At 43.5% G+C, this 20,688-nt stretch overlaps 1 protein-coding gene across 2 annotated transcripts in view; it reads right to left on the bottom strand.

The window, feature by feature from the left end:
• bcas3 (BCAS3 microtubule associated cell migration factor) overlaps window positions 1–20,688 on the bottom strand; it is a 318,853-nt gene that overhangs the window by 251,431 nt on the left and 46,734 nt on the right. For both annotated transcript variants that reach the window (XM_080427841.1, XM_080427840.1), the window contains exons 11-13: window positions 20,267–20,350; window positions 15,576–15,746; window positions 10,296–10,389 (exon numbers count right to left, since the gene is read on the bottom strand). In XM_080427841.1, coding sequence (XP_080283967.1) covers window positions 10,296–10,389; window positions 15,576–15,746; window positions 20,267–20,350 — 349 coding nt within the window. The remainder of the gene's footprint in view (window positions 1–10,295; window positions 10,390–15,575; window positions 15,747–20,266; window positions 20,351–20,688) is intronic.

Below are 20,688 nucleotides of genomic sequence, written 5' to 3' on the forward strand. Positions count from 1 at the left end.
GGGATACCATTTCAAATGACTGTAAAAAAAGATGACTCATGCACAGCGATGCACAAAGAGTCTGAATATTACTATTTGAAGAAAACCTAACATGATCTGAACGCGTCGGGGTACGCCGTGGTTATTTTGAGCCCGACACTCCAGGCGCAATAGCTGGCTCACGGGCCAGGCCTGACAGCGGGCAGACGGCGTGCCGCTGCGTCGGGACCTCTGCAGCACAATCTGTCATGTCTGTGGATCACTAAAGTAGCGGGAAGATTCCAACAGTAAAAAAGAAAAACCACGCTGTGGTCTTACGCCTGATTCATACTTGGTTGCGCGTCGTGTCGCACACCAAAAATAGGAGATCTACAAGCTCACAGCGCACCACAGTGGGACGCCTTCCGATAAATCGGCAGTTATTTTATGCACGACACCGGCGCGCAACTAAGTATACATCAGGCCCTAGTATTTCATATAGTGACAGACGCCTAGCGAATGCAGAGAAAGGGAGAGTATTATATAGATTATGATATAGCTGGTGGGTGGATGGGGGTGGCTATAGATCATCAGCTTATGGATAATACCATTGTGAAATGGAGATGATGTGGAACAGTGCTAACCCAACACTAGCATCTCCTCCATCAGAGAGAGAGAGAGAGAGAGAGCGTGAGAGAGAGGCGTAGGCAGGGCAGGCCAACAGCAACATGGCCCTCGCTGTGAGAGGGGTTAGGACTTAGGAGTGTGTGTGTGTGTGTGTGTGTGGGGGGGGGGGGGTTAGGTTAGGTTAATCCTCACTGATTGTTTTGTGGACCAGCCTTCTGCCAGGTCTGAGGACAGGGATTCAAAATCACTGCGCTACACTGGATTCTGGAAAGCACAGATCAGGCTGACGTGATTACAGAGTAACACACAGAAGATTAGATGACCCATTCCACAATTTGCGGGTACCTTTTGCCTCTCCAAGATAAAAAAAAATACAACGTCTATATTGAATGAGTGTTTAATAATAATACTAATTAGATTGAACTTTCACATATAATTATGGTTGATGTATATTTCAAGCAAAATGTAATGTCTTACATTAACAAATACATAATTAAGGACTCCCACACAACAATTTTTGCCTTTCTCCATATTATTTAAGTGTGTGTGTGTGTGTGTGTGTGTGTGTGTGTGTGTGTGTGTGTGTGTGTGTGTGTGTGTGTGTGTGTGTGTGTGTGTGTGTGTGTGTGTGTGTGTGTATGTGTGTGTGTGTGTGTGCTTTTAACTACCGGATATTATTCATATTAACTCTTAGTTAACCAATGTCAACTCTGTTTTTAAGGTGTGCCGTCATTAGATATGTTTTATCATTAACAAATAGATCAAAATATGTGTCAAGCAAAGCTATATACTGTATTTAACCAATTTGTCTATAACAGAGTTTTTCAGTTTGTGTTTAGATTTTCGTAATAAATATGACATGATTATGACAAAAGTTTAATGAAAACAAAAAAAAAAAACGTTTTTTTTTTTTCTTCTATACTTGAAATGTACCCGCAATTCTGGGATAACCCATGTATGACAGTGTATATCATGATAATACTCACAGGAAGAAGGAAGTGGTTTAAACATAAATAAATAAATAAAGGGAGTGCTTGAGTGAAGGAGGATCCAACGTTTACTGAAAGCAGGTGCTGCTACACAAGCCTTACATTGAAATGTTATGTTGTTTTAGTTAACAGGGTAGTTCACTATAATATCATATTTTTCTAGCAATGTATAGAGAGGTATATCATTGACATTGACCAAGTGAGGTCTGATTTCTATCTGGTAGAGGTGACCAGGACTATGCAAATGGTTCCCCTTTCATGAGGAACAGAGGTGGACAGTGGCTATAGGATGGGGACAGAGGCTATGGGGTGGGACAGTGGCTATGGGGTGGGACAGAAGCTATGGGGACAGTGGCTATAGGATGGGGACAGAGGCTATGGGGTGGGACAGAGGCTATGGGGACAGTGGCTATAGGATGGGGACAGAGGCTATGGGGACAGTGGCTATAAGATGGGGACAGAGGCTATGGGGTGGGACAGAGGCTATGGGGTGGGACAGAGGCTATGGGGACAAAAATATTTTTGTGCAATAAGTTCCATCGTTTGTGTTATTTATATAAGAGTAAGGGAAGAAGATGAAGGGGGGCAATGGGAAGAGACTGAAGAGAGATGAGAGAGATCAATAAAAACAGGAAAAAAATAATAAATAAAAATAAATGATCTACATATTTACACATACTACCAAATATCTATCCGGTGCGGTAAATACCTGAGGTAAGAGATAAGGTGCGGTTAAGTACCTGAGATAAGACAAAGACGCGTGAGCATAGCAGCAGATATATACTGTACATGCTATGCTATGGACGTTAGTTAAGGTGCGAGAAAAAAACAGTGCATGTTAATGAGACACTGCCCCCCCACACAGCTTCTATTGTTTACATTTGACTTGTTTAGATTTTACTTCTTTAAATTGTATGATAATTTGATAGTTTTCCTCTTATTATTGACACACTTTTCAGTTTTTGTTGCACATTTTCAAAATACACCTGTTCTGTTGTCGACTTCATTCACTGTGCAAAGAGTAGTTGACAATGTTCTCTTGTTCTTTTAACACAGTTTCACAGTTGCATTGTTAAACATGACTTTATTTTCTCATTATTGTGTAATTAAGTCTTTTTTCTTTTCTCTAAAATAGTATTGACCAAAGGTATTTACACTCAAGAAAGTAAACAATCATTATTAATGTGGATATAATGACCACGAGCATGTACACTGTAGAGGCATTCATGGATCATTTCACTCAGAACAACCTAATAGGTTCATAGAATAGCATCACTTTATTGTAATGCAGCCTTACTTCTGTACTTCCTCAAATGTTCTGTGAACAGTTACAGCATATTCCTGCCAAAAGTAGTATAAATGACAACATTTTACTTCAACACATACAGTGTAAGTGTATGGACATCTTGTCCAGTATACATTTATCTAAGCCACACATTACTTAAGCTTTCGCAACATTTTTCAGCAGAGTGAGCAGACAATGTTCATTTAGTTGTTTCACCACTTATTGTTTTTGCTGATCTGCTGCAACTCGTTTGCGGTTTCAAATTTCACCACAAGAGGACATTGTTTGAATAATATCACACAAACAGAAAGGACTTGTTGATGCAAGGAAACAATTTGGGTGAAAATCGTTTAAACCGATCTGCTCCAGTCCAGGTATTTTTCAGGAAAAAAAATCAGCAAAAAAAGGGAAAAGATTAGCCTTGCCGACGCCATACATAATCCCCACTTACACCTAAAAACCTATGTCGGCCAGTGAAGTGGGTAAGAGGACACAGGAAGTGGTCTATTGAGAGGTGGAAAAAATAAGTCGTATGGTCAGATGAGTCATCCCTCACCCTGTTCCAAAGTAGACACGCACACGGTTGCCACACACCAAAATAAGTCTACAGGCCTGAGGGCTTGATTCCTACAGTATGTCAATGAGTTCTGGTGGCTCTGTTGTGGTGAGGGGTTGGTCTATATCCACTGGATCCTTATAGGACATCACTGTAAAACATTCTTCCAAGTGACCATTTTCATCTCATGGTGAAGCACGTATAAGAAGCACTTATATAAAAGGACAAAAATAAGTAGGCTATATGTTTAATTTTAGTATATAAAATAGACATTTTAATTTTAGACAGATAACGTACTTTGAGTGGATATAATGTAACCAAAATATATTTGTTGCCAAAATACCAAAATATCTATTTTGTTTTGAGGTCTTCCAGGATGACACTGCTTCCATCCAAATGACAGGAAGTGGTCACAGAAAGGTTACCAGTAAGTTGGCGTGTGTACGGGCTACGGTCAGTCCTCCCACTGAAACCAGTGAAGAAGTCACCCCAGACAGACAGTAAACAGGCCCGGAGAGAGGCTGCCGTAAATCACATCAGAGCAACAGCTGTGAGCTGTGCTAATTACTATCTTGGTGTGAAGACACAACTTAATTCATGCTAAATGTGTGGCTGCGGGGAGGGAGGGCAGAGCTGGTTGTGTGCGGGGGATTTCCCCCGTGTTCAACATGTGCGTGTGGGTTCTGGGTTCTCGGCGTCGGCCTGATTTCTTTCACACATCAGTGAGATGGAGCGACAGAGTTATGACACCACGGAGCGTCGCCTTCACGGTACAGCTGCCTGCATGGTTAGGCTCCACAGCCCGGCCTTCTCATTAGGCTGGCCCATTACTAAACAAGGGATATAATTTATGGGACAGTGCCACACGGCAATGTCCCATAAACCGTGAAACTCAGTCAGGGTTTGTCCTCCACCGCTCATGACTTTGATGGTATTCCAATCTTCCGTGGACCCACTTTAAAGGTTCCACAATGATCGGCTTCTGATATTTTAGATATTCTAGTGCTTTTGAATTATCCAGCTTGCTACTCACAATTTCCCTCCTTTTTGAGAGCAGATTTATGTGTGTATTGTTTTGTGTATTGTAACAAAATTCTGGTCACAGACGAAAATGATACGCTCAGTGTAGAGAGAGAGTAATGGCAGGTCTGTCTCTTTAAGAGTGACTGTCCAATGATTTTGTGAATGAGTGAACAGTGCTAGTCAGGTTGGCCATGGACAGCAGAATCTCTGATCCTTATCAGTCACTGAGAACTGTAGAGAAAGAGAGGGAGTGAGGAGGAGATGGAAAAGGGTGGAAGGGTGGAGCCCTGCATGCTTCATGGATCAATCACTCCATCTAGTGCAAGTAACAGTCAGAGAAATGAAAGGAAATGCTGTTGGAAGTCCTCTGCCATCAAAACACGAGTGTATTTTGACCTTGGCATCGTACCTAATAATCAAGTCAAGGATCGTTAAGGACGGGTGAAGGGGACGAGACGTGAAAGCAAACAAGCACACACACATCGCAGCTGTTAAGGAGAACGCTTTGCCACTGCACTTCAGCTGCACCCCTCTAATTACACCACTAGGAATAGATCCACTGAAACACCACAGAGCGCCAGCCGCCACACCAAGAACCGGCGGCCGCTCACCCGGCCTCTGTACTGCCTCCAACACACACAGGCTGCTTGGGTTTCTTGCATAACCTTGCCTGGCCAAAAGGCTTCTGGGCTTTCCAGACGCTGTCGAGTCATACCATTGTTTCCTGCTCGGCCTTTCTTTCTTTTCCTTGGTTGCTGGGCTTGACCACTGTGAAGGGATCCTCGGTTAAGCCGTAAAAGCAGTTCAGCAGCAAGCCACTTCCTTTAGCTCCTTGGGAACAGTTCATTTAGGGCAAGACCAGCGCGTCAGTCACTCAGGATTTGGGCTCTAATCAAAATCAAGAGGCCTCTCGTTCTGGGACACTCTAAAGTAGGCGGTGTACAGACAACAATGTTGGAGTTTTTCTTTTTTTTTTATCATGCAGCTTAATGATGAAAGCAGTCCCTAAATTACAGCTCTGGGAGTGAGGGGTGCTCAGTGCATGGTGAACATTCATGCCGACCTCGTTAGGAACCCTTAATGCCGAGAAGAAAAGAGGGAAAATTCTTGTTTTTTGTTGCTACATTTTGGGTGCCTGATGATGTCGTAATTCAAAACACTTATTATTAGTGCTTCAGATTTGCCCCAGTGTAAATGAGGTGGTAACGTGCACATGTCATTATTGGCGAGTAAAGTTGACAGGTTAAGGGGGCGCTCTGCGTTTGAAGTCGCCAGCACCCCGTGGTCTTCTAAAAACACACAGCTGGGGAAACAGTTTGGAAGGAGAAGGCTACTTTAGAGGCATGCAGAGAAGAGAGGAGGTTTCATTCTGTAGATGTGGAAATGCTGCACGTTCTGCATGACTGGATGAGTATTTTCCCTTTCAGTCTAGTACAGAGATGGGGAGTATTCAACATGATTACTCTCTCTCTCTCAAGAAGGTTGTCTTGTGCATCTCTGCAAGACAGCTTGACATGAGGTCAAAATCAATGTTCAGTGGGCAGAACGTCCATGGGTAGATACGTATGTTGGTGTGTGCAGGTGGAGGTCTCTACTATGCACAGTGCAGGCATTCTGTTTGGGACTTGGCTCATGATAATGAAAAGTGGTCATGGTTGACCATGAATGTTCGCTTGACCAGATCGCTGGAAGCCATGCTTTTTCAACAGGCTAATTTCAGCACCAAAGCTGCTCAAACACACACATGCACACAGACGCATACCCACACCCCCCAACACACACACACACACACACACACACACACAGTACATGCTCGCTAGAGTTCCAATCTCTTCATCATGGGGCAAAGGTCAGTCAATTTACCCCTGAGACAACGGCGCCCTCTAGAGATGCATCTGTTCTGGTGGATATGAAAGTGGTACTAGTCAGTTTAGAAACGCTAGGCTACCGCCCCGCCCTTTTAGGAGACTAACAGCAGGTCCTGAGGTCCATGCACCAAGGTTTTTTTCATTTGCTTAAAAAAAAAGTTTCGATTTTTTGTTTTCAATTTCAGTTTAGTTTTGATTAGTTTTCAAAGTGTTTGGTAGTTCAGTTGAGTTTATTGTTTTTTAAGGCTTGGGTTGAGTTTTTATTAGTTTTAAGCAGTTTCTTTTTAGTAATATGGGGTATTTGTCACGGGTGAGATTCAAAAAGATCAGAAAATGTGTGAAAAGTCACAAGTTTGTAGATTTTCACTATTTTTAAAGATTTTTGAAAATATCTGAAAATAATAGGATTATGTATGAAATATTGACAAAGTCTAAAACACACAATACAGTTTCAGTTCGTTATCTTTTTTTTGTAAAGCCTCGTTTTTATTTTTGTTAACTAAAATGTTTATTACTATAATTGTGTTAGTTTTAGTTAACTATAATTAATAACCCTTGCCATGCACTCCAATGGGAGAAGTGAACATGAGCACAGATTATGAGCTTATTCATAGAAGTAAATATTGGAGACAAGCAAATCAGGAGAGAATGTACTTTGTGTGAGCCCTGTCTCTGTCTCAGCAACATGCTCTTGCGGGATCTGGCAACACAGATCTCTTCTTTCTCCTCTCTGTTCGTGCTTAACTGTCTGTCTAGTTTCACCAAAGATGCTCTATTATGCTTTACATCGGATAAACAGAAATGTTATATTTTATTATATGGGAAACAAGGAATTAAAAATGTCAACTGAAATACATTTTATGTTTATCTTTTCTATTATTATTATTATTTAAATGTTTTTGTGAGGAGAAAATGAGAATATTACTAGACTGTTATTATCTTGTTACTGGGTTGATATCAGATATTAAAATAATGAGATAAGGCACAAACATGACATTTGTACTGTATTTAGTGTATTGTTTTGACATGGGTGAGCAATAAGAAGTAAGTTAGTGCGTGAGGTGGCGGGGCACAACCACGTCCACTTGGAAGAACATTGACGCAGCTTTTAATCCGTCATCTTCTGTATTCAAGATTTTTTAGTGTTACAAAAAAAGAAAACGTCACCCTTTTTTTTTTACACCATCAAGTTAAATTAACACTCAGGATTTTGTTGTGTCCCTCACAAACAAGCTTACATTCACTTACACCTGATTAATAGGTTCCATTACTCAATAACTAATCCAACTTGTTGCACTTCCTTCTGTTCACACATTTTCCATGAAATTTAACAATGAAGTCAGGAACCAATATAACTAAACCACACAACGTTTGTGCCAGAACACCACATCTCGTTTCTGGGTCCTGAGCCACTGATTGCGAAACACTGCGTTGTAGACAATGCTGAAAAGCATTCATAGAAAGACGGCTCAGCATTCTGACATAAACATTGGCCTTTCACAAGAAATACTGCATGTGTCTGATTCATGAGCCTCACAGGGCTCAACCACTTGAACCCCAGCATCCCTATTCTGGGGGAAACATTAGCCCAAATAGGAGATCTAAAAGCTTGTCCATCGGCTATTTTGGCCAAAGAGGAAAAAAGCGATCAAAGTACAGTTGGAACTCAGGTCCGATTTACTAAGAATATAGTGTTAAAGTGGTTAAGACTGACTGTACAATATATTCTTACCTGGAGAATACACTGTGGTAGTGAGGATAACTGTATAAGACATGCTGCTGTCACTGATAAACCATGGGCTGTGTGACTGCCAATATTCCCCATACTTTGTACGGGAGTCTGTGTGTGTTAGGGCATTCACAGAATAGTCGAATATTCGAATATTCGAATATCAAACCGACTATTCGACTATCAAACCACTATTCGACTATTCAAAAAAAAAAAACTTTTTTAAGACTTTTTTTAAAAAAAAATTATTTTTTTATAATCAAATCGAATAATCGAATATTCGAATACTTTTGGGTCGAATAATTCGAATACCATAAATCACTATTCGTTAATGCCCTAGTGTGTGTGTGTGTGTGTGTGTGTGTGTGTGTGTGTGTGTGTGTGTGTGTGTGTGTGTGTGTGTGTGTGTAAATAAGTACGCAGTACATGTTTTTGTGATACATTCATGATGTCGGACAAGTCTGTGCTTTCCGTGTGGGGTGTGCTGTGTTTATGTGCCACGTGTGTTCACAAATTTTATGCCTGTCGCCTTTGTGCCTTTGTGCATGTGTGTGAGTGTGTGTGTGTGTGTGTGTGTGTGTGTGTGTGTGTGTGTGTGTGTGTGTGTGTGTGTGTGTGTGTGTGTGTGTGTGTGTGTGTGTGTGTGTGTGTGTGTGTGTGTGTGTGTGGGGGGGGGTGTTAGGGTGGGGTATCTAGTCTGTCTATGTCTGGTTCTTTAGTCATAAGCCCAGGTATGTGAGGGATTCCTGGACGGGGAGGTCAGGGGGTGAGAGACATCTTTCAGCAGCTCCTTTATTAACTGCACACGTATCCCCCCACCATGCACACACATAAGCACGCACAATTACAAAGCACACACACAGAAATAAAGGGGAGAGAAAAAAACGGCAACACACATGCGTATGTACGTACATATAAGTATGTACGCGCAAACACGCGTGCGGGCGCGCGCGCACACACACACACACACACACACACACACACTAACACACACACACACACACAAGAGGGAATTGCACATTCACACTCACAAAGCAGCCACTGTGGCTGCACTTCCGGAGTGAAAAGTTCAAACGGCAAACAGAGGAGAAGAGAAGCCAGAGCTAAATAAGATGGTGAGGAGTGAGTTTAGGATATGACCATGCCGTCTTGCTCTGTCTCTGTCTCTCTCCCTCTCACACACATCCCTCTTTCTATCCCACATACACACACAAACACACACACACGTTTGCTTTGTTGTGACTGTAGCGACACGGTGTCTAATGTGTATGGCGTCTGTGCTGGTGGCTCCCAGACACTTCAGACTGGAACCAGTCCTCTGCTGTGGGAGCTGAAGAGGTCTGGAATGAACCAAACACCTCCCAAAAAAAAAAAACCATCTCTGAGGCCTTCTCTCTGGGTGGCAGACATCCAGGGTGGGTGTGCAGGACAGACAGACGTGTACACAAGAAGTTAACCAGGAAGACAATAACAGGCAGAGGAATGAATGGAAGAGTATGAGAGATGGAAAGCAAAGAAGATGGTGTGGTGGCAGGGTTCAGGGCAAGTGACATGACATGTCACTAGAACCCAACCGATGATAGATTTTTCCGATGCCGATTCCAATTTCTGGAGAGTCGTACCACAGATTACAGATGTTTTGACCTATATGTTGTCAAAAAGTTTGAGAAGATTGTGAGTTGCTTTTTGAGCAAACAAACAAATAAAAGAAACACAAATAACTTTTTGATAGATAAACCATATATACTTATAACCAGAACTTTAAAAAATATCTCACGCGTCGCAATTTCGGAAAGATTTCACTAGCGACATGCCTTACACATCGCTCAATGCCAATGTCTTCAAAAAACGAAATGAATGGTCGATATATGGGTCTGGCTCTAACAAACACACACACGATGGAAACTCTAGGAGGACATCAAAAATATGAACACTTCTCACACACACTCTGGATCAGAGGGCTGCGTACAACCCTAGCCTGGGGTGTCCCATAGCAGGGGTGAGTGTGGGGACAGGGCAGCCACATGAAAGCCACCCACACACACACCCTGAAACACACACACACATACTGTACTCCAATAAAAGACCTCTCCACGCCTCTCTGCTGCCGCGCCTAGATCAGCCAAACTCCACCTCAAACTCCCCTATGAGATGTTCTGATTAACATTTGTTACCTCCAAAATAAACACATCTGCAAGTGTGTGTGTGTGTGTGTGTGTGTGTGTGTGTGTGTGTGTGTTCACGTGTGCATGCGTCTTACCGCTGGGATTGAACTGCATGCAGGATATGGGTTTGTCATGAGCTGGGAAGTGGGTCACCACTCCTTCTCCATCAGAGTCCTCACTCACCACGACCTGGAATACACACGCATGCATGCACACACACACACACACACACACACACACACACACACACACATATTCACGCGCACGCACGCACACATGGAGACACACAGAAAGACAGAGTCTTAGTCATTTTACCACATTGAGGACGGGACTTTCCACCCTTCAAGGATTTTCTCTTCACATTTTGGCTCTCGCTTTTATCACCAAACACCCCTCAGAGCTGAAACCGCTGAACTTGATCCACAACGCCTCCCCGCTGAACCATCGCCCTCTTGTGGTTCAAATATAATTAGCATTATCACCTGAGTAACGGGACAAGAACCACAAAGTCAAGGATCCTGATCAGAGTTGTATTGAATGAAGAAGAGACGAGGACCTGGTCTCATCCCCCATGTGCAGACAGAAGCTATTCTGATACTTGTGGTTCCCAACCTTTTTTCCTTGGAGGCCCCCTTTCTTACACAAGCTAACATCCCCATACGTGTACGCACAAAAAAACACATGCACGCACCCACGCACTTGTGTTTTTCAAATACATCAACAACTTAAGCCCTACATAGTTGTCGCACGACAAATAGCGAAAATAGCCAATCTACAAGGTCACAATGTGTGACATCGTTATGCGGTGACCTTGCAGATTGGCTACTTTTGATACATCTATTTTCAAATAAGATTTAAAATACGATGTTTTACTATCTTTGACAATATAATGACCCAAAAAATGCTAGTTACAATTTTGTGCATAATGTTTTGTGTTAATAATCTTTTTGGACTACCTCCAAACAGACCAGGCCTCACCCACCTCCCATGTGATCTTTGGGGGCCTGGACCCCACGTTGGGTAACACTGAGTTAGTAGATCCCACACTGGACTTCACTGCTGGCTTCAGACCAGAAGAACCTGATGCAGAGCCTACATTACCTTCTGAACCATGCTAGTGTCCTTCGCCTAACCAATGTGGATTCAAAGGAACACTCCAGCACTGAAGACAGAACTGAAGCCAGCTTCTGTCAGTTCACACTGAAACTGCAATCTCCGAGTTGTCTTGAGAGGCCAGATGTTAAAGAAAACAAACTGTTCTGAGGTCAGTGACTGGCTGGCTGGTAAAAATCCAGCGTGTGTGTTGGTGCGTGTGTGTGTCGTGTGTGTACAGTATGTACGAGAGAGACTGATCTCAGTTCAGTGGTATTATATGAACTTTAATGGTACGCATGATGCATGTGAGAAAAGACTGTACTGAGACCAGTGGCTGACAGAAAACTCCTCTGGTCATGAACAGAGATTAGAGCTAAGCCCAGACATGAGGCCACTGTGTGTGTGTGTGTGTGTGTGTGTGTGTGTGTGTGTGTGTGTGTGTGTGTGTGTGTGTTCGCACACGCGTGTGTTTGAGTGCATGCACAGTGATAAATCTGGCCCCAGCGTTGCATTAAGGACGTCAGGGGGCTGGCTGAGCGTTCTTAATAGGAGCCAGTCCAAACACAAGGCAGCGAGAGAGGGGGGGGATAGAAAGAGAGAGAATAAGCGGGGGGGAGGAAAGAGGAAGAAGAAAAAACAGAGGAGAACAGAAAGAAAGGGCTGGTGACATAAAGCAGATCTCTTTTATTACGGAGCAGGCAGACAATGTTGTTCTGTGAGGGAATCCTGCTGCAGCCCTTTGAAATGAGAATTAGTGTCCTCTGGAGAGCCAAGCTTATTACACAGGAGTGAGTGCAAAAGTGTATGTGTGTGTGTGCGTGTATGCGTGCATGTGTGCGTGTGTGCAGCTCCAGATAAATAAGCTAAAATACTATGAAGTCTACGTCAAAGTCATGAGTTGCCACACTTGCACAAGAATGTACTTCTAACCTACCCCTATTTTTTATATATGTACCACTCTGTATCCCTCAAAACCTCTCTGTCTGTCTGTCTGTCCCTCTCTCTTTTCCTCTCTCTCTCTCAGTCCCAGCCTGGTCCAGTCAGTGTTTATGGCCAGTGTAGGGTTACAGTGTGTCGGGTGGTGACACAGTGCAGGCCTGCTTCTGAAGGCTTCAGGCCCGGCTTACAGGAGCCCCTCAGGACCTGCTACAGTCACAGTGCCGGGAGGGGAGAGAGTCTGCGTGTGTGTGTGTGTGTGTGTGTGTGTGTGTGTGTGTGTGTGTGTGTGTGTGTGTGTGTGTGTGTGTGTGTGTGTGTGACAGAGAGAGAGGAGAGAGAGGAGAGAGGAGAGAGAGAGAGAGAGAAAGAGAGACCGAGAGAGAACTACATCAACAGCAAACTGTACTGAGACGCCTCATTAAAAAATGTGACAGCACCTCCACTGTAATTAATCATGGTCTGGGTGGGTGAGGAGAGTTGAGGAAAAATGAGGTTTTAAGTATATTTTCATTTATTTTCTAGCAACAGAGAAATGGCGGCGTGCGGATCACGTTAATGGTGGATTGGTAACATTCAACCGATGACGTCACGGTGCAACAACAACGGCCCTCACCTCCGAGGCCGCATGCCAGCGGGGCCGAGCTCTCCACGTGTGAAAACGTGCGCCGATTAATCCAGCGAAGACGTGGCTTTGGCCCGCAGGGCAACAAGGCTCAGCCTTGAGCTTCATGTGAGGTTAGGGGAACAGCAGCACCCTGCTGTTTACCCAGCATCTACCCTTCACCAGGCCCGGCTAAATACGGCCAACGCTGCGGCTGAAACCCAGGCCTGTTAAAATATGTGGGCAAACTAAATGGCACCTTTGAGCGAGCTGTGAGGTGTGAGTCGGACGGGCCAGCCAGCCAACCCTCACACATTCTTCTTGTTCTCTCAGCTGACCACGGAAGCCAAAGGTGTGTTTACTAAGGTCAGACTGGACCGGAGAGAGGTGCGGATGAAGGCTGGGACAACTGGGTTCCAAATGAACCATTCACTGTGTGTGTGTGTGTGTGTGTGTGTGTGTGTGTGCGCAAGCGAAGGGCCCTTGTTGGAGAGAACTGCAGGCATTTAAAGGGCTAGCCAGTAAAACTGACACTCTATTAACCCTTTAAGACCTGAAACGCATCTGTGTCACTTTAGATTTCTTTGGCTATTCAAAAACAGCAGATATACAAGCTCAAAGCGCGGCACCGAGTGCCGCACTATGAGCTTGTATATCTGCTATTTTTTTTAAATCGTGAGTTTTTTTTTTTAAAGATTTTTTTCCAAAAACTCTTAGGATTTAGAAAACATTTTCGCCTCAGGTCTTAAAGGGTTAAACAGTGATGGCCACCTGGTAACAGTTTCTGGTAGGCCTCCATGCGGAGGCTAAAAACAGTACCGTCCTCAGGACAGATTTAGTTTGAGGGAGTGAAACAGAGCAAGCCTGGTGTCATTATGAAGATTAAAGACAAGACATAGTGAAACATACTGTAACTCAGCACTCTATGAGGACTAGAGCCTGATAACAATCTGGTAACGGGTCTCGTTTACACTGAAGAACATCAACTGACCTTATTAACACCTCAACTGGGCTTGCATAACTTAGCTTTCTTGCACACATGAAGCTGAAGCCATTTAAACCTCCTATACTAAGTAAACTAATACTTAATTGACCATGGTCGACTGGCTCTGTACTTGGTCCTTTCCGTTTTTGTGAGCATGTAGATCTGCTATTTTGGACCAATGTTCGCCCTAGAATGGGGATGCTAGGGTTCATGTTGTTAAAGTGGTTGAGAATGAATTGAATACTTCATTAACAGTAAAAAACAAGGCAAAAACAAGGCACGGTGGCCAGATTTATACAAAAGAATGCTAAAAGGATGACCCAGATAAGCCCTCAGGGCTTGTTTCCATTAAGGTTCTGTGTATTCAATTCATCGAGACAATTAAAGTACATGCAAAAAACATCATATGAAAGAAAGATATGTAAAGTAGACAAAGTAGGCATTTCCGGTGATGACCTTAGACCATTAACTTTTTACAGGGGCCGGTTATAATTTGCAGCAATTTGTCTTTTAGAGCGGTTTTGAAGGAGGGTAAGGAGTCACACTTTTTTAATGCCTGTTTGGTAGAGCATTCCACATTATGGCATGTCGCTTACGTACACCAGGAACAGTAAAGGCCCTAGTATGCTTCCTGGAGGAGCACCGCAGCTCACATGGAGGGGGGAGGACATGGTTCCGTTCACCTCCACCACCTGTTCTCTCCCCTCCAGATAGGATCTCATCCAGCCCACTGATTACTATCAGTACTATCAAAACCAAGGGCCTTCAACTTATCCATCAGTATGTAGTGATTTACAGTGTCAGATGCCTTTTGGAGGTCCAATATGACACAGTATTTGCCTGAGTCCACCTCACGTTTGATGTAGACGGTCAAATAGAGTAGGCATGTCTCTGGAGTGAGATGTTCTGAAGCCAGATTGGAATTTGAACATTAGTTATTGTTATTATTATATTACTTATTGCCAACCAACTAATTGTTGTTTCACACAAATGACAAAAAAATCCAAAAGACGCAAAAGTTTAAATAATTTTTGGAGTGAACGTATAAAAAAGGAGAGGTTTGACACAGAGAATAATGTACATCAGAAGAATGTGTGTTTGTCTGCAAAACAAGCACAAATAAATTGAAACCCATGGCACAGTGGTGTGGCCATTCTAACAGCGCATGTGCCCTAAGTCCATGGATGTTTCGTCCTTGGTTCTAAGGATGACATTGAAACCACATGCCTCCTCCAATGCAAACAATTGCCTGCGGCTGTTTTTTACCTGCCAGTGAGGAGCTTCACCGGGAAGATATAGTACGTGCAGAGGAATACCCTATCCTCATACTTCAACAACCCTGCTGAAAGACGCCTCCCTACCACGGAGGATTCAAACCCCTAGTCTCTGTGGTGGTAATCTCTCAAGACAGATTCTGCAAACAGCAGAATCTGTCAGCACCACTGCCCTAAACATGTAATGTTGTTGTTAGTAGGAATAAACACTGAAGCACCCGGGAGGAAGTGGACTAAGAAAGGTGAGGAGCCAAACCGAGTTCCTGTTTCTACACAAAAAAAGGAGGTGTTTGTTGGGTTCAGCTATGGACAGTATTTCCAGTAAGCGTTACTATGGAGTCATTATGGTCTACAGTATGTAAAACCACCGAATAGTCAGCTCAGTCATATACATTACCATTCCTGTGCTATCAGTACATTTTTGTTATTTTCTCTATTCCAATGTATTTCACAGTGAATAAAGATGCACACAGACACTGACCTGTCCCTCTCCGACGTGGTGAGTGTCAATGATGGTCACGACTCCAGGGTTGTGCGGGCTGCGTCGGCTGGCACTGTGCGGTGCACCCTCCTCGTCTGGGGTGGCTGCAGGGATGGTGCCAGCCAGCTGTGTCACCACCTTTCCCACCATGGTCAGACCCGTTTTCAGGGTCTGTGAGACACACACACACACACACACACACACACACACACACACAGTTTACAGTGCAGAATTACGTTACAATACAGAGTGCATACAGTACATGTATATTTTACTGTGAATATTGTGAACATCACTTTCAGTTAACAGTTGTTCACTTTTAAGTAAGCTCTTATAAAAGATAATACATTAACATTCAAGGAAAGAAGTATTCATCTTTTGTTATTTTGGAATTGGTCTGTCTGAATGAATGAATTGTATACACTATGATTAATGATTATTATTGTTTTTTACCAGTACTAGGACATACTGATATTTAGAATACATTGTTAGGAATCAAATTAACATCTTAAAGGAGAATACCGGACAAATTAAGTGTTGTCTTTGATGTCTCGTTACTCACCGACCGACGTGAAAAGTGGCGTTCTTTTTTTCCATAGATTCCCGTGTCGTCATTTTTTAAACCCCCTCCGTTGTCAGAATGGGAGCGCGTGGGTTAGGGAGATTCGTCTATTATAACCGAGGCAAACACTGGATGCTTGTTTCTGTCCAGAACCTGGCAACTCGTGTTGCCAGGTTCTGGAAACAAGCAACCAGTGTTAACTCGTTCGCCATTAACGGTGGCCTCGCAGGAAATTTCAACGCATGTTTGACTATCATGAGACTCCACAATGACTAGCAGTAGAGAGAAAAACAACTTTGCCTCGGTTATAATAGACGAATCTCCCTAACCCACGCGCTCCCATTCTGACAACGGAGGGGGTTTAAAAAATGACGACACGGGAATCTATGGAAAAAAAGAACGCCACTTTTCACGTCGGTCGGTGAGTAACGAGACATCAAAGACAACACTTAATTTGTCCGGTATTCTCCTTTAAAAGGACCATACCAGTGATCTGGCATATTGTATTTATTGTCTACAACTCACAGTATACTTTAACCATTAAATGGTTAAAGTATACTGTGAGTTATAGACAATAAATACAAACATTAATGCATCATTAAGATGTCATGGATGTTAGAATTCATGGCATCTTAATGATGCAATAATGTTTAGCCAATATTGATTCAGTACTTCAGGTAAGTTCTGTAAAGTTGTAATGACTTGAACAAATCTAAGAATAAAGCCCTTGACATAAAAATGGTCTATTTTTTAATGTGTGGCCAAAGCTGTGAATACAAAATGATATGTATTTATGCAGTTACAGTATGGTGGGGGTGGCAGTGGCTCAGGAGGTTGTGTGTCAAAGTGTCCTTGAGCATAACACGTTACCACCATCTGCTCCCTGACGCTTTGCATGGTGTGTGAATGTGTGTGTGAATGGGTGAATGTGAAATACAATATAAAGCGCTTTGAAGAAAGGTACTATATAAATGCAGTCCATTCATAAATGCAGTCCATGGTCTTGTTAGATTTGCAGTGCTATGAAGTCACACCATGTTTACACATACTGTGCATCCTGCACCACAGTTGCAACCCCTTTCTAAAGCCTGGTTTACACCTCGTCGTACCATGGTGTCCCATGCCAAAAAAAGCAGATCTACAAGCTCACAAGGCATTGCAATTTTACTGATTGTTTTGGTCTGTGCTTTATTTCTCTACTCTTGTCTGTAAATATAGTCCTTCACGCTTATCACTGATGCTGCTGCTGTGACACCTGAATGCAGGGATTAATAAAGGTTAATCTTATCTCATCTTAAAGGCGCACTGCAGTGACATTTTCGGTCATTTTATTTTGAAGGTTCAGTCTGAAACGTCGGCTCAACCGACTCTAAACCAATCAGAAGGTCCCATCCCTTCAGGCTATGGGACGTTGGATCTCAATCACTTCAGCCGTGCGCAACACGGCTAGTGTTTGTTTACAAGTGAGAGAGAGACGGCCAGTGAAGCACGTTTGCTACTACCTGGCTTATTTCTAACCTATAATGTTTTCAGATACATATTTTAGTGTGCAGATGAAGTTTAAAATGAGTAATACACTCATCTTCAATGAGATTCAAAACGGAGTATCTCTGTAATTAAAATCAGCTGTGTTTGAAGAACGTGCAGCTATGGGAATCAAACAGGTGCATGTAATCAAGATTCATTTATATTCATGAAGGCTGCGTTATATCATCACGCAGCACGTTTTCGTTTACAGGAAGTAATTAAGATCGTCTTTTTAGGGACTTTAGATATAAAAATACACAAAAATGGGTTTTTTCATTTTTTTTGGCATCTATTGTTAGGTATGCCCATATGATGACCACGGATATGCTCTAAAAGTGTGAAAAACATATTTTTCATTTCACTACACCTTTAAGTGTTAATTTAGTCTAAATTCACCGTCAGGATCTTACTGGACAGACAATGTGCAGTGGAAGGAAATTGGGAAGTTTCCCTGCACCACGCACACGCACACGCACACACATCTTTATTGACTCCTGTTGGAGGTGCAGACTCAGACACACTGCAGTGAATTCTTCACAGGAAGATGGTTTCATCAGTCTATCACGCAGCTGTTGTCTGAAGCTTTGTGTGTGTGTGTGTGTGTGTGTGTATGCTTGTGTTCTCTACGCACCTTCTATGCCTTACTTGTAGAGCTGAAGTAAGAAGAGATGTGTGTGTGTGTGTGTGTGTGTGTGTGTGTGTGTGTGTGTGTTTTGTATGTGTGTGGAGTCTCCTCTGTGTCCTCTTAAGGACCAGCCATGGTGTCTGACTCAAACACACCTCTGTGGCTGGACGGAGGGAAATGGATAGTGCTGCTTAAGTGGAGTCTATCTCGCCTACTACACTGTCCTCAGCTAATGGAGTACTATGCGTGTGTGTGTGTGTGTATATATATATGTATATGTGTGTGTGTGTGTGTGTGTGTGTGTGTGTGTGTGTGTGTGTGTGTGTGTGTGTGTGTGTGTGTGTGTGTGTGTGTGTGTCTGTTTTCGCGCCAAAGGGGCCCCGGAGAGTATAATCAGGCATTCAGGCTAGGCGGCCCTGTCAATACAGCATGGCGCCTCGCGTTTGTTGGGTCTGAGGATCACACACTGTCTCTCTCTGCCACTTGGCCATGCACACCAACCGTCCGTCTGTCTGCTCTCTCAGTGTGTGTGTGTGTACGTGAGAGTGTGTGTGTGAATTGCCAGTAGCACCATCAATTATTAAGCGAGGCGTTTGGCTCCTAATTGATCAACACTAATGTGTTTTCTAATCACTGCAGTTGAGGAGTTCTTAGTGCTAGTCCAAACAGGAGCTATTGATCTGCAGGGAGGCATGACTGGTGGTTTATACACACACACACACACACACACACACACACACACAGCAATGTACTGTATATGTGCACAAATGTAAAAAGACATGGACATACAGTACACAGAGAAATGTGTGTAACTTACACAAAAGTGTACAGTATACACATGATGGCACATACACACAGAAGTACAGAGAAATACATGTGTGCGCGCGCGCACACACACTCTCCAGGCTGATTAGATTATGCTGTCCGTCCCCACCTAAACAAGTTATAGTATTTTTAATATTCATGTGATTATTAAATCTAAAAGGAACAATGTATGTGTATACACATACAGTGTGTATGTATGTATGTATGTATGTATGTATGTATGTATGTATGTATGTATGTATGTATATGTGTGTGTGTGTGTGTGTGTGTGTGTGTGTGTGTCTTATGTACTGCTGCACAGAGTATTATTTTTAAGTCCAGCTCTCTGTCTCTGGACATCAGCACTCAGAGCCAGCGTGTCGCGCCAACGGGCCAGAGGGAGATACCTTGTCATCCATATTGAGATATATGGCCCTAAATGAGGAGAGGTCTGGCTGCCGACTGCCTGTCTGCCTATCAGTGTCCCCCCCACCCCACCGCCCTCTGTCTCTGTTAAGCTAACCCGTTAGCGCCGTACTGCTCTTTTTGATGTATGTCGCCATTAGCCAGCTAATGGGGCTTCTCTCGCGCTAGCCGTTAGCGCTCGTTAAGTAAAGGGGAAGGGATAAGCCAGGTCTTTGTAAATCAATTAGACCCTCCCCCTCCCTCAGCCGCCCCCACCCCCTCCTTTGGGACCGGAGAGGATGGAGAGGAGACCAGAACCATATGAGGAACTTGCTAGCTCACTAGCACAGGTTAGTGAGCGGCCGCGGCCTGCGGCAGGAATCTAAGCGGGCTGTTGTCTGTTAGCGAGGTAGCTTAGCGTCACTCCCCTGCAGAGAGAGAGAGAGGAGTGTAGTGAGGCCTGCGGAGAGAAAAGCAGCGCAGAAAGGAACAGACGGCCCAGTGTGATGAAGTGTCTCATAAGCCATGTTCCCAGTCACCAGGAGAGGCAGGGTGGATCTAATGTCAGAACATTTACAGATGGAGGTGGGAGTACTGTAGCATCTGCAACGAAAGCCTGAGTTATACTGTACCTAGTTGCGGGCATAGCGAAAATAGCAGAATTAGCTATTTTCGGTGTAACATATAATGCATGGATGACTGGTGTGTGTATGCGTGCATGTGTGCATGCGTGCATGTGTGTGTGTGTGTGTGTGTGTTGCCTCTCACTTTGGCAGCGCTGATGACCGTAGCCGTGTAGGACTGGGCATTGTCACCGCAGGCGCCTCCACGTGACTGGTGACATCGGATAAGCTGCAAAAACAGGAAGGTTTACCGAAAGGGCAAAAGATAAATAAATGAACAAGGAACGGCGGGCGCATGAAGACGAACCCCTGAGGAGACTAGTCACCAACAAGTAATTTGACCATCGAGCTCACAAAAGTCCCCCTCTTAAATTTATATTTTTCTTTCTTTCTTTGGGGGTGGGGGGAGTGAGCTTCACATGAGGAATGTTTTTTTAAAGGAATATTATGCCAGCAATGAGCCACAATCTGCTGTATTTCATGTACAATGCCACTTGAATGCCTCTGTCGCTGGCTCCAGTTTTTTCTTGGATGTACTCAAGCAGTCACACAAACAGTGACCCCCAT

Source organism: Gymnoscopelus braueri (genome assembly GCF_963280865.1).
Source record: "Gymnoscopelus braueri genome assembly, chromosome: 5".
Lineage (NCBI taxonomy): Eukaryota > Metazoa > Chordata > Actinopteri > Myctophiformes > Myctophidae > Gymnoscopelus > Gymnoscopelus braueri.